The 13,727-nt window shown below is 42.2% G+C and overlaps 1 protein-coding gene across 1 annotated transcript; it reads right to left on the bottom strand.

Moving 5' to 3' along the window:
• Positions 1-10,990: 10,990 nt before the first annotated feature.
• On the bottom strand, positions 10,991-13,105 carry LOC127024214 (myosin-8-like). Its single transcript, XM_050908670.1, is given in 5 exon segments — positions 10,991-11,110; positions 11,622-11,717; positions 11,958-12,062; positions 12,149-12,250; positions 12,914-13,105. Coding segments are annotated over 5 exon segments (615 nt in total).
• Between the last annotated feature and the right edge of the window lie 622 nt (positions 13,106-13,727).

The raw sequence follows: 13,727 nt of genomic DNA, 5'->3' as shown, positions 1-13,727 counted from the left end.
TATGGCCAGCCTAACAGAAATAGTGTTTTGATAATGATCACAGTATTTTTGTACATTATAAAACTCGTTCCACTCAGTATTCCACTGCTTATACGTGAAAAAAATTGCTTTGCCCTCTTGGCCAGCAAAGACAGACTTCAAGACACAACTTAGTGTTATCAATTCAAATGCACGGGTACAATCTCCTGACTGATGGTTTTGTTTCCAACTGCATGATTTTCCACTTCATTAAAGTGTTATTAATCAAATCAGACCATTTCACAAAATAGTTACATAAGGTTGTGAAAGGGACCCAGTTTTTCACCAGCAGTTTTATCATTGCCTATAATATCTCACATTTTCTTACAAGATTCCTAAGGGGAATAACACTAGCATATTATATGTATTAGTATATACTATGTTAGTATATATTACGTTAGTAAATATTATGGTATGTTGGTGTATATTATGTATAACGCATATGTATTGTATATTGTATTTTTTTATAGATATTGTATGCTATTATTACAATGTATCTTTATGGTATTATTACAATGTATAGTATATATGGTAGGTTAGTATACATTATGTTAGCATATTATATATATATGTCAGTAGATTGCCTTTTTAAAGTATTTGATGACTGTTTTCTTTTGACTGTTTTATATGATTTTTCCTGAAATCAATGATATGCTAACTCTCCTCCACTTATTCAAAGCATTCTAGTTATATTCTTTACACATGATAGCTTATTGACATTTTCTAATTTTGAGGAATATATTTCAGTGACAATATTTGACAAAATTAATATAGATTAATGTAAAAAGTAAATATGAAAAGTTAATTTTCCTAGGTGTAAATATTTAAAACTTTGAATTTAGTTGCTGTTCCATCTCTCTTTTTCTAGTTATCCAAGTAGGTATCATCCTTTCTTCATTTCCCGGTGATTATTAATATTTGCTTATATAGTTATATCACAATTGTGCAATATTTTCATAGGCACAAGCAAGCTTATAAGGAAGCTCAGACTGAAATGCTTTCTTTTAGCACTTTGATGTTTTGATACACAACATTCTAACCCCATTCCCCAAGCTTCCCTGTGAAAAAAGAAAATATTAACATTATTTAAATACATATGTCTTTTCCTGTTGCTTCACAGCTCATGCCAGTGACCCTTGATGTTTGAGGTAAATGCGAAAAAAAAAAGATAATTGTTTGCTTCGAGAATATATTTAATTTATGGACAAGTAATTGGAAAAAACTTCCTGATGGGGTTTTTCTTCTTAGGACAGTTTCTCCTAAGCTTAGGACCTAATGTCTGTTAAAGTAGGAAACTGCTCTCTATGGAAGAATCCTGGGGAGAATGTAGGCAATGCAGCAGTGATGACTACTTTTAAGACCACTGTCTTTGAGAATCTTGTGGCAAAGATATCAGCAATCCAGCCCAATTCTTGTACTGTATTTATACAATGGACATAAATATGAGGAATACAGGGACTGCCAGCACCTGCGTAGAAGCCCTGCCTTAGAGCATCTCTATCTGTTCCTAAAGAGTGAATAAATCAAGATCTTACCTTTTATGAGACAAGACGAATGGCTTGCAGACTGGAAGCTGGTCAATATTGTAAAACAGAATTAGCAACTTCCTTCTTACTGCTGCACAGAATTCCAGAGAAAATTTATAGACAGAAAACATATGGATGCCTTGAAAGCAGACTGAAAATCCCAGCTGACACTGGCAGTCCCCCATTGAATGAATGTGAGCGTCTGTAGGAATGCACTGGTGCTTGTGGAATGCAGGGTCAGTTTCCCTTCATCCCCCACCTCCCCAGTCCAAAGCCTGTGACGCTCTTACCTTAGAGATTTCTGAGGAAGGACAAGACACACTGGTCCCGGGGTACTTTTATAGGGTCTGATCTGCATATGTAGCCACCACCTCCTCTTTCTTAGGTCAAAACATTTTTGGCAATCTTAACTCCTAGCAGAATTGCCGTTCATATTAGAATTGAATGGATATAATTAGACATAACAGGTCTGTGAATCAACCTCCTATAAATAATTTGACAAGAGAGTCTGAGAACGGGGAAAGCAGGAGAGTGTGCTAAAGGAGATGAAAGGGGCTACATTGGTACTGTAATCCATCGAATGCTGACTCAAGCAGAGAAGTGAAGAGTAAAAGCCAGTGTATTGTAATAGGAAACATTACAATAGGGATGGAGAGGTGAAGGCACAGGCTCCTGCATGCTGCGGATGCTCTGAGTCTGCAAGGTAGAAAAGCATGAGGGGTCCTACTAAGATGCAGGGTCATTGTTAGAGGAAGGGAATCCCAATGCAGGAGGAAGCATCTGAATAGGAACAGAAGTTGCAGGAGTGAGAATCAAGGGATGATATGAATGACCAAGTAGTAAAATGGACCAAAGCCAAAGCAAGAGAAGGGGGGGAAGATGAGTCTGAAGGTAGTGACAAGGAAGTGATTAAGGAAGAGGAAGTAAATAGGGGTGTGATTCCAAGGGGATAACAGCAAGTCACCATGGACACAAGGACCAATAAAAGGGCAAAACAAGTTAAGTCTGGAGTTGAAGACAGAAGCCTCTAAGACTTAAGTCACCACGTTAGATCCCAGAGGAAAGGCATAGAAATTCAACTCTTGTTTCTGGGGCTGAAGGGTTTCAAAGATCATATGAACAGGACTATGGAACCGTTGTACTGAACTTGAGACATGTATCCCACTGGAAGCAGGAGAAATAGGTGCTGTCTCAACATAGGGAAGTCATTCAGCACTACTTTTGTGGGATAAGTGTGCTAGATGAAGTGTGCTAGGGAAAGAATTAATAAATTTACATTCTCTAGAAGAGAAACAGTCATGTCCTATGCTAGTCTGGAAGAGAGACAGTTATTGTTAGAAGGAGCTGAACCCCATGCTAGTTTGTGAAAAAAGCCAATATCTACTGTGCCGATCCCTGGGATGTTGCCCACCCAGGTTAAGGAGGGGGTTACACATGTTCTGCAACAGTACAAGGAGGAGAGTGGTGAAGAGGGCAGTGGAACCCTTAGCTTTATTGAGAAACAATTTCATCCCTATGCAACAGATCTTAATTTGTTTTTGGTTTTTTTTTCATGTGTTGGTCTTCACTTTCCGAATTACAGTTCCTATGACAAACAATGCAATCTGAACTGAATGACATCTCAGCAGCTTCACATGATCCCATTGAGTACTGCCTCCCCACTTACAGCACCTGTTGTGCTCCACTCCCTCTTAGCATCACTTACTCAGAGGTCTGGATAAGAAAGTGAGGAAATTCCTTCCTCCTCTTCTCTCAGCTGACTCTGTCTCTGTGATGGCACTGTAATCCTGGGGGTGGGGAGGAAATTCGCAGAGGTCAGCTTCACATTTGGAGTAAATGCACACTGAAGAGTAAGACTGAGGCCTATAGTTTAACCCTAACAGCTAGATCCTCACCTGAGTATAAAATAGCACTTTTTTCATGTCTTTAATGCAATTACATTGTCTGAGAACTGGAATTCACTGTGAATTTCAGGTATTTCAATGACTCTGTATGTTGTCTCATTTTGCTGTTGCATGCAGTTTTGACCTGGATTAAAATTGGCTACAAAAAAAAAGAAAAACTAATGGTTTTCCCACAGTCATATATAATACTGGCATAAAGCTAACAGCTGGCCAGAAGTCTTTATTTGCAAGAATTTTTCAAATAGAAAAAGAATCATTCATAACTTTTTGAAGACTCAAAAGGACATATGAGAAATAATTTTTCAAAGTATTTTTCAAAATTATATTGAAATTGAAAATTTCCACAACCTGTAACATTTTGCTTGGTCTGTTTTCACTCATATTTTTCCCTTGCTCTTGTTTGCATTTATGTTGCTAGTCAATATAACAGAATACAATGTGACTATTGGTTTTCCATCTGTATGTATTTTTGCTTTTGCTTTTTCCTTTTTGTCATTTTAAGAGCAAAGTTTTCTTAGTTTGGAAAAACCTTGTAGCTGTCAAAGAAAAACTGAAACTGTGACTTTCTGAATTGGAAAAACTTGGAAAAAATACAGACAAGTAAAAGCTGGAGGTCAAGAAAAAAAGTGTGTGTGTGTGCATGTTGTGTATGTGTGTCTGGGGGATTAAGCCTTGTAAATTTATTTTGCTACCTTTGGTAGTAAAAGAAAAAAAGTCAAATAAAAAAAAAATAATTGTGGCAGCTCATAAAAAATGTGGGTTTTTTTCCCCTCCAAAATGTCAGGAAATCTTTTGCTTTAATATAACAGTTTTGTTTCAATCAAGCAGAATGAAAACAGCCACAAGTTTTCATAGCCTTTCACAAAAGGCATTGTAGCATTTTTTTGCCAGCTATAATATTCTCTCAAGGCCTCCCCTTCTCTACCAAATCCACTGCAACCCCCTCTCTACTACCTGCACAAGTATAGCCCTCCTACTGTATACACGCACTCCCCATTTACTCAAGTCTTCCATCCACAAGAACGCTTCACAACAAACTATATGCAGACATACTCTCATACCTGCGAGCTAGGCATCTGAGACCCCATTATCATTGATGGAGCTTGAGCTAATGGAGTCTGGAGAATGATTCAGTTGTCCTAATGTGGTTGCCTACCTTAGACTGAACCGAAACATTTGCTTGACTCTAATAGTAGTGTCTACAATGGGAGTTTAGACATTCAGCTCACTCACCTACATATTCATTTAGGCATGAAGATGACTAAATGTAGATATTTGAGTTTGGAATTGAATCTCACCCACACATGTAACAAACCCAAACCTAGTACTGCACATCTATCTGTGACTGAAATTCCTCTCCTTGTGTCCAATTCCTGCTCATTTTGCCCCTTTATTCATTCTGAGGGTGTCCACGCTGGCAACAGTTACTGAAGCTAAAATTGCTGCAGTGCTGCTTGAGAAAGGGGAAGCAGCAGTTGTCTGAGCGCAGAGGAACCTATAAATCCTTCTAGAGAGGCTGCAGTGAAATGGGAACCCTGAGCAGCCTCTTCAGCCAGCTCTCAGACCTGTTGAAAGGTGGTGGCTTCTTCAAAAGGAAAATGTTTGAGGCACTTACAAAGGACAAGTTTTGCTTGTTGAGCATAATGGCAAAACTATGCCAATAAAAATCTCTCCTTTGTATTATAACTATTTCATGCTTTACCTTTATAACATATTCAGTTTGGGCTAACAATGCAGCTTTCCAAGAAGTCAACAATGATAAATTGTAATCCCTGATAAATGTCAACCAGAGAGCAATTACAACTGGTCACTGTTGAACGTTCACTAAACAAACTACTACAAACTGAAAGGGCATAAGGACTAGCTTATATATGATACATTCCAGAATAACGAGTAAATGCATATAGAGGACAAAATAAATTATTTCCCATTTTAGGTATGCTCCAGAAGTTGTCTGGGTGTCTATTGATGTCACTGATACTTTCCTATCTATCATCACCAGTACTACATAGGCAATGTCATTTCTGACTAGTAGAAGAAAGCACTAAATAAACATCATGCCACAATATTTTTCTTCATCCCCGACCTCTGACAGGCTCACCCCATGCTCCCCTCCCTCATCCTGCTGCCCCGATGCAGAGGTTGCAGCCAACCTGGATGGGCACCACGTCTAAGCAGAAGACCCCAGAGGCAGGGGCTGCGGTGTGGATGGTCTGTGGGGCTCCAGCAGTGTCACCAGCATCCATGCTGCTGTGCAGCACTGCCACAAGGAGAGGCCTGACATTGGCGATGCTCTGAGCTGTCTGGTGGGGCCCTTGGCCTGCCCAGGCCTGCAGCAGGCTGTGCCATGGGCAAGGAGAGCAGGCCAGAGCTCAGGCAGGTGCTGGGTGTGAGGCATCAGGCGCAGAGCACGGGGTGACTGAGGCTGAAAAAATAGTGAAAAGAGAAAGGGAACTATTGAAATTCCCAGAGAGCTGAACAGACCACCGAAAGGGGTTTTAAAACCAGCTTGTAGCTGGCATTCACGGGCCTACGTCCCTGCACGCTTCCCCTGGTAGGGTCCCTCTCCTCAAGAGCCAACCAGGGCGGCGGCCATTGCCTCACAGGAGAGGGCAGTGTGAGGCACTGACAGACGCTTCCCGTCTCTCCTGCTGCGCTCGACCATCAGCTGCCTGCCTCCCACTGCTCTCCTCCCATGCCCTGCTTTTGTGGTAGAGGAGCTGGATGCAGGTGAGCAGCTACGAGGGGAAATACAAACGATCCCTCTCCTGGTGCATGGCCAAATGAGTAAGTGCATTAGCAGAACAGCTTGTTCACCTACTGCCACCCTTTCTGAAATGTGGCTGGTACCAAAAACTGTGACGTATTAATGGAAGTCTCTGATGAACCCTTAGAATAGCAGGTCATATGTTAGTACACTTACAAATCCTGCGATGGGCGCTGCTTCTTCTCACTGCAGTTTGTGTTTAGCATTACCAGTGTCACAGGGAAAACAGGTGCTGCTCATACAAAGGGTGCCACAATAACGCAAAGGGTTCAGGGGGCACTAAAAGCACCAGAGATGCCCAGCTATGGTGGATCCTGAACTACCATTTCTAAAATGGATGGAGTAGTGTCCCTTCCTAACTCCAACTGTCTTCTGCTGCCCAAATGTTATTTACATGTTTTATTAAGAACCCTTAGCATTTGAAGGCAGTAGGTTTTTACAGCACTTGAAGGCTGGCTGGAGGATTAGAAAAGATGTCCAAAAAGGACATATGAAGGTCAGCTAGGGATTGACAATTCTGGTGGCATGGCCAAAGATGTTTAGCACTTGCTTTAAATAAACAGCAAGTTTGAGGTAGCTGCTGAAGCTTGTCACATATGCCAAAAATACCAACCAAGTCAATCTCACACTCTGTGGATTGGCAAAACCAGATTTATTTAGCAGTAACAAGAGTCCTTATACTGCTTCACTTCTAATTTACCAGAGCCCTTAGACACATTTAATGTATTCCCAAACCATCTAATTTACTTACCTGTCTGTAAAGTGTGATCAGTGGTTAGACACCTTACACAATCAATGCTGTACTTTATCTTATGTTACATTTGCAATCGACATATGAATGTTGAATGTCTAGTTCAGTTTAACACAAAATATTATGTTTTGGGCTAATAATCTGTTCTTAGGAAAATGAACAGTCCCAGTATGTTGAGAATGACAGGCAAGACAGTTAGCGTGTGGACAGAGGAAGGCGAGCGGAAGGGGTGAGGAGAGGAGGGGAGAGAGAAGGCAGGAGAGTTGGTGGACCTGAGTAGGTCAGGCAGAGCCACTAGTACCAAGGCTTGAAGTGAGCCCATGGACTGAGTAAAAGGTCAGCTCATTTTGCTCATAGAGGATCTTAACACAGTGCAGCAGCCTCCTCTACCTGCTAAGGAGGGTAATGAATGCATCACCCCCTTGTCACCACCTAATTTCTTGTGGATGGCTGGAAGCCTAACATTTATTACAGCATGGCATGTCTGGCCACAGTGCTAGCCTTAGTGGTCAAGTTGTGGTAACGAGCATAGACTCCTTCCATCTGGTGTCAAGACGTAGCCTTAATCATTCAGGGAAAAGAACTAAATTTTTCAAGCAACTGCCCAGACTGGAGGCTTCCCTGCCCTGGAGCTTGTTGTGTAGGCAGGAAGATAGTGGTGGACCTGTGTGATAAGACAATGGCACTGCATTTGACAGAGAGGACCACCTTGCTTGGCTGGCATATTCATCTAGAAGTGAATGATCAACAGCAACAGTCACTGCCGTGTCATTCCTCTTCTATGAGGAGGCAGCTGTACCTTTGCTATGGATCTGGACATTGGTAAAACCACCATTTCCTAGGCCCATTCTTGGATGGCTCTGCAATAGACTTTCCCTGGACAGAAAGAGGGAGTAAAGACTCCTAGAAAGGCAGGGGAGGGCTTGACTCAAATTATAAATAGATTAAATATACTGTGATGGCTAAACCAAATGCTCACCAATTCTAGGACACCCTTCAGCCCTCTAAGGAGCTTGTGAAATAAATGGCAATGCAGTGTGAAAAACAAATGAGGGGCTTGAGGAAAATCACCCTGTGGTTTCTGCCCCTTATTTACCCAGTGAGTCTTCCCTGTGGTGAAAGGACTCTGAACCCAGAGGCTGTAGCAAGTATCACTCCTTTATCCAGCCTGATTCTGCTGTGTTCCCACACAGTGTGTGGTAGAAAGAGCCTCCAGCCATGGTCACAACATCCCTTATATTCTCCCTCAGAGAATCCAGTCTCTGCTGGTACCCTACATTCTGGACAACACAGGATATTTCAGAACAAAGACATTGGTTTGTGAGAGCAGGAGACCTTTAGGAGACTGGCCTGAGCAGGGATCTCCTTAAAGTGACTATTCTACTTGTAGAGACAATTCAGAGAACAGATGTGCTCCCAGGAATCCCCCCTGGTACCTTCCTCCTCTGACACATTCTTCTAAGAGGGCATTGCTTGCTGCCAAAACATATCGCCATGATGATTGTCTGATTTACTTTATGATTTTTGGATGACGAGCCATGGTGATTGCCTCTCACAATTGAACAGCACAAGACAGTTCTCCACTAAGCACCTTTTCCCTGCTTTGGTGGTACAGGTACACTACTACATGTGTATATTCGATAGTCCTCACTCAGTTGTCCCAGTAAGCTGACCATCCAGCTGTTCTTCTGTCCAACTTTACTGTCCAACATTACAGGACATTACTGTAACGTAAGAGCTTGAAGAACAGATTGTTTTTCTTAGGCCTTTGCATGAGATTCCTTGAACTTTGGCTGGAATCACTTAGGAGTATATGTGAAGTTGGCTGGGACTTGGCCTGTGTTGAGCACTGGTCATGGAGCAGGAGGGCATGCACATAGGGAAAGAGGGGTAAGGGAGTGTTCTTAGCTAGGAGGAGAGAGATTTTTTGCCACCTTAGAAAGTTTCTGTTGCAATGCAGAAATCTGCCAGTGTTGGCTCTGGTCATCTTCCAGCTTATTTCTCCCTTATCATATTCTTCAGTACCCCAACTGGACTGTCTTTGCCCTGTCTTTACCATCAGGTTTTCGGTCAGTGGGGTTCCTGAAGATGATCAGTGCAATTCCTCAACCGTGAGGTGCACAATATTGTCAATTATAGAATCATAGAATATCTCAAGTTGGAAGGGACCATTAGGATCATAGAGTCCAAATCCCAGCTCCTCACAGGACTACCTAAAACTAAACCATATGATGAAGAGTGTCATCCAGACACTCCTTGAACTCTGACAGGCTTGGTGCCGTGACCACTTCCCTGGGGAGCCTGTTCCAGTGACCAGCCACCCTCTCAGAGAAGAACCTTTTCCTATATCCAATCTGAACTTCCCCTGATGCGGCTTCATTCCATTTCCTCATGTCATTGTATTTGGGGATTGTCAATGTATTTGGGGATCTTGTTGAGGGGTATCTCTTGTAGTATTCTTGACCATGGGACCCTTCCCAAGATTTAGACCTGTAAAGACTAGTGTGGGTGTGTGACTGATCTCTCTCCTTTGCTGCCAGATGAGGAAAGCAGTATTCTGTACCTAACAGTCCATCTTCTCCCAGGGCTGCTGCATGCAACACTGGCTGGCTGGGCTTGACCTGTTGGGAAAGACCTGTTCTATCTTCCTCTTGTTTCCACAGGGCATCTGTCTTCAGGGACTCCTTCTTCTAATACAGGACTTCCTTCTTTTGGTCCTGCTCCTCCAGGAGAGGCAGATACTCTTTCATCCCTCTTGATGTCCAAACACAAATTGTCTGTGCATGTCAGAATGCAGAGAATATAGAAAACCCTGAAGAGTATGTTTGCTTTTCACAGAGACTCTTTTGCAAGTCTCCCTACAGCAAGCATGCATGCAGGGAATAGTGAAATGAAGCAGTGAGATGAGATAAACTCTTTGATAGGTGTCTACTCTGTGTCAGAATATGACAGGTGAATCTCACCCAGAACATGTATTTCATTATGAAACAATGTTTGATTTCTGTAGAAGGCAGTTTTTAAGTATGAGCACGTCAACAGAGTGCTCCATCCACTGTTGATAGTTGCTGCACCTCTTATATTCTCAACTTTTATGTCCATCAATTTTTATGTTTAAATATTTCCTTACTGTCTAAAAAGGTGATTTAAGTAGACTCTGTGTATCCTTTCTTTTAAACTGAATCAATCTATTATCACTTACAAGATTATTATTTTGCACTTAAATATTTGCTTCTAATTCTGCTACTTAGCAAAATCAGTGGTAGATTGTGACCTCCTCATGTTTCACAAACAGCTTGCTAGAGAAATACAAAACCACCAATCATGTTTGATCTTCAGTCTGTATGAGGGAAGTCAACATGAGAACACACTTTCCAGAATTATATCTCTATTTTATGATATAGAAATCATATTCATATTCATGAATCATATGAATATGATTTCATATCAAAACCTATCCATATCCAAATCCAATCTCTGGTTAAGTGTAGCAGACTTTCCTGATACCATACTAATACCTCAGTAGAAACTGTTATCATTCTTGAAAGTGATTTTCACTTAAACTTGTTCTTTTCATCTATGACATTACTTTTTTACATTATATTGTATCTATAATGAAAAAAAAGAAAACAGTCCATCACCTTTATCTGTCTTAATATATGTTCAATTATCTTTCAGTTGTCCATAAAATACTTGGTTTTACCTATGCCCAGGAGTCTGCACAGTAGTCTTATTATTCCTCATGCATTTTTAAAAATGTAAATGTAAAAACTTATTGCTGTTTAATATACTTTTAAATGTGAACATGAGCTGTGTACATGTACTCGAAAAGTAATGAACGTTAGAATAAATAAATAAAGCATGCTAGTCACTATGCATATGTAAAGGTCTCTACTGTCTTTATTACCTAGACATAAATGATAATTACAGAAGAAAGCAACACAGAGATTTACATTTTATGCATGCCTCAGGTCACTTTTTAGCCTTGGGATCCTCATTCCTCCTCTTCTATCTTCTTATTAAACTCTCAGCTCTTTGCTTGGAGCTTGTTGGCCTGCAACTCTGCAATGTCAGCCCTCTCCTCAGCTTCCTCCAGCTCATGCTGGATCTTGTGGAATTTGGAGAGATTGACATTGGACAGCTCCTCCTGTGCGGGGAGAGGGAGTTGTGAAAACAACAGGCAGTGTGTGGACATTTAATATCTGAAAACTGGGCAAACAAAAATTTAAATGCCACAGCTGGGCAAGCAGGGCAGGCTCAAAACCAAGGTAAGAAGCTGCTCAGCACGTTAAGTGTGCCAGAAGAGAAAAGAACATTGGAGTGTCAAAAAGGCCATGGCCACATTACACACAGCATGGTCTAGGCAGAGTTCATGGCAGAGTCCTGAATAGACAGACTAGCAGCTGCCTCTGACACCCAGAGTAGGGTAGGAAGGAAGAAACAGAGACGGGAAGTGAGGTTTAGAGCAAAACAGATAGAGCTGGGGAAGTATAATTCCTCCCCAAACTAGCAATTCTTAGCCTTATATTCCCCATTGTCTTGTAGCAGCAAATGCATCAAAACAGTCAAGGTTTCAAAAAGTTGGACAGAAGAAAACACCAACACAGAATTCCACCTCCACCAGAAGGAAGTCTGGCCTTGGTCAGAGTGGTACTTACAGCCTCCTCAGCTTGCCTCTTGTAGGACTTCACTTTCACTTGCAGCTTGTTGACTAGATCTTGGAGCCTGAGAACATCCTTCCAATTTTCCTCAGACTACAGAGAATGGCAAGTAATAGAAACCCTTGTTTGCCTCTTTCTCTAAATTTCATAAATGTGAAACAGAGCGAGTAAAATTCCTTATGGAGCATTGCTGTCCAGAAGGACAGACGTCAAAATCCTGTTAACTGTGTCACTGACTGAGGTATAGAAAGAAATCCCTCTGGAAGACAATGTGCCAACATTTTGACTTCCTGGAAGAAGAGTGTGTCAACACAAAGAAGCCTCCTGCCTTACCTGGTAGGTCAGCTCCTTCACCCTCCTCTCGTACTTGCGCACACCCTTCATGGCTTCAGTGCTGCGCTTCTGCTCAGCATCAACCTCCCCTTCCAGCTCCCGCACCTGCAATGAGAAGCCCATCTTTGGAGCTTCCCTGGTATCTCTCCAAGTGACATGCTTACTCATGCACAAATAAAAGCCCTATGCACTCTGGCCTCCAGCTTCTGGATTTGCTTCTTGCCTCCCTTCAGTGCCAACTGCTCGGCCTCATCCAGACGGTGCTGCAGGTCCTTCACCATCTAGTCCAGGTTCTAGTCCAAACCAGAACTGTCCATTCCAGATCCAAACCAGAGAGGCAGAGAGCAAGTGGTGAGGCAGGAGGTCCCCTGGCACTGGGCAGCCCTGCAGGGACCCGAGCAAGGGGTGTGCATACGTGATCAGGATCGACTGGTTCTCGCGATCTGTGAAAGAGGCAGAAACAAATAGACTTTGTAAATGAAGAATACAAAAAACTGAAAATTAATGCAGTAAATGTAAACTATGACAAGAAAAAAATTCTGCATGGTTTTTTTTCCTTTGTTTACTTCTAATAATTTTTTTTCAAATTGAATTCCTTGCAAAGCAATCTGCACCACATTCTTACCTCTAAACATACCCACAACACTCTTGCCTCTAAATTAGAGAGATAAAGATTTGATGAGTGGACCGTTAGATGGATAAGGAATTGGCTGGATGGCCGCATCCGAAGAGTTACAGTCGAAGGCTCAATGTCCAAATGTTTAATGAGTCGTGTCTCTCAAGGGTTTGTACTGGGACCAATACTATTTAATACCTCCATTAATGACATACATAGTGAGATTGAGTGCACCCGCAGAAAGTTTGCAGATGACACCAAGTTGAGTGGTGCGGTTTATACACCAGTCGGAAGGGATGCCATCCAGAGGGACTTTGACAGGCTTGAGGAGTGGGCCCACATGAACATCATGAAGTTCAACAAGGCCAGCTGCGAAGTCCTGCGCCTGGGTCAGGGCAATCCCCAATATCAGTCCAGACTGGGGGATGACTGGCTTGAGAGCAACCCTGCAGAGAAGGACTTGGGGGAACTGGTGGATGTAAAATTGGATATGAGCTGCCAATGTGCACTTGCAGCCCAGAAAGCCAATCATAATCCTGGGCTCCATGAAAAGTTACGTGGCCAGCAGGGCAAGGAAGGTGATTCTGCCCCACTACTCCACTCTTGTGAGACCCCACCTGGAATACTCCCTCCAGCTCTGGGGTGTCCAGTACAAGAAAGACATGGACCTGTTAGAGTGTGTCCAGAGGAGGGCCACGAAAATGATCCGAGGTCTGGAACACCTCTCCTATGAAGAAAGGCTGAGAGAGTTGGGGTTGTTCAGCCTGGAGAAGGGAAGGCTCCAGGGACACCTTACTGTGGCCTTTCAATACTTAAAGGGGGCTTATAAGAAAGACAGAGAAAGACTTTTTACCAGGGCTTGTAGTGACAGGACAAGGGGCAACAGTTTTAAACTGAAAGAGAGTAGATTTAGATTGGATATAAAGAAGAAATTTTTATGATGAGGGTGGTGAGCCACTGGAACAGGTTGCCTAGAGAAGTTGTGAATGCCCCATCATTAGAAGTACTCCAGGTCAGGTTGGACAGAGCTTTGAGCAACCTAATCTAGTGGAAGATGTCCCTCCCAATGCCGGAGGGAAGGACTACATGACTTTTAAAGGTCTCTTCCAACCCAAACCATTCTATGATTCTATGATACTATAATGCTTTTCCAT

This window comes from Gymnogyps californianus, chromosome 19, assembly GCF_018139145.2.
Source record: "Gymnogyps californianus isolate 813 chromosome 19, ASM1813914v2, whole genome shotgun sequence".
Classification (NCBI taxonomy): domain Eukaryota; kingdom Metazoa; phylum Chordata; class Aves; order Accipitriformes; family Cathartidae; genus Gymnogyps; species Gymnogyps californianus.
This window is presented reverse-complemented; position numbering and strand designations above follow the sequence as displayed.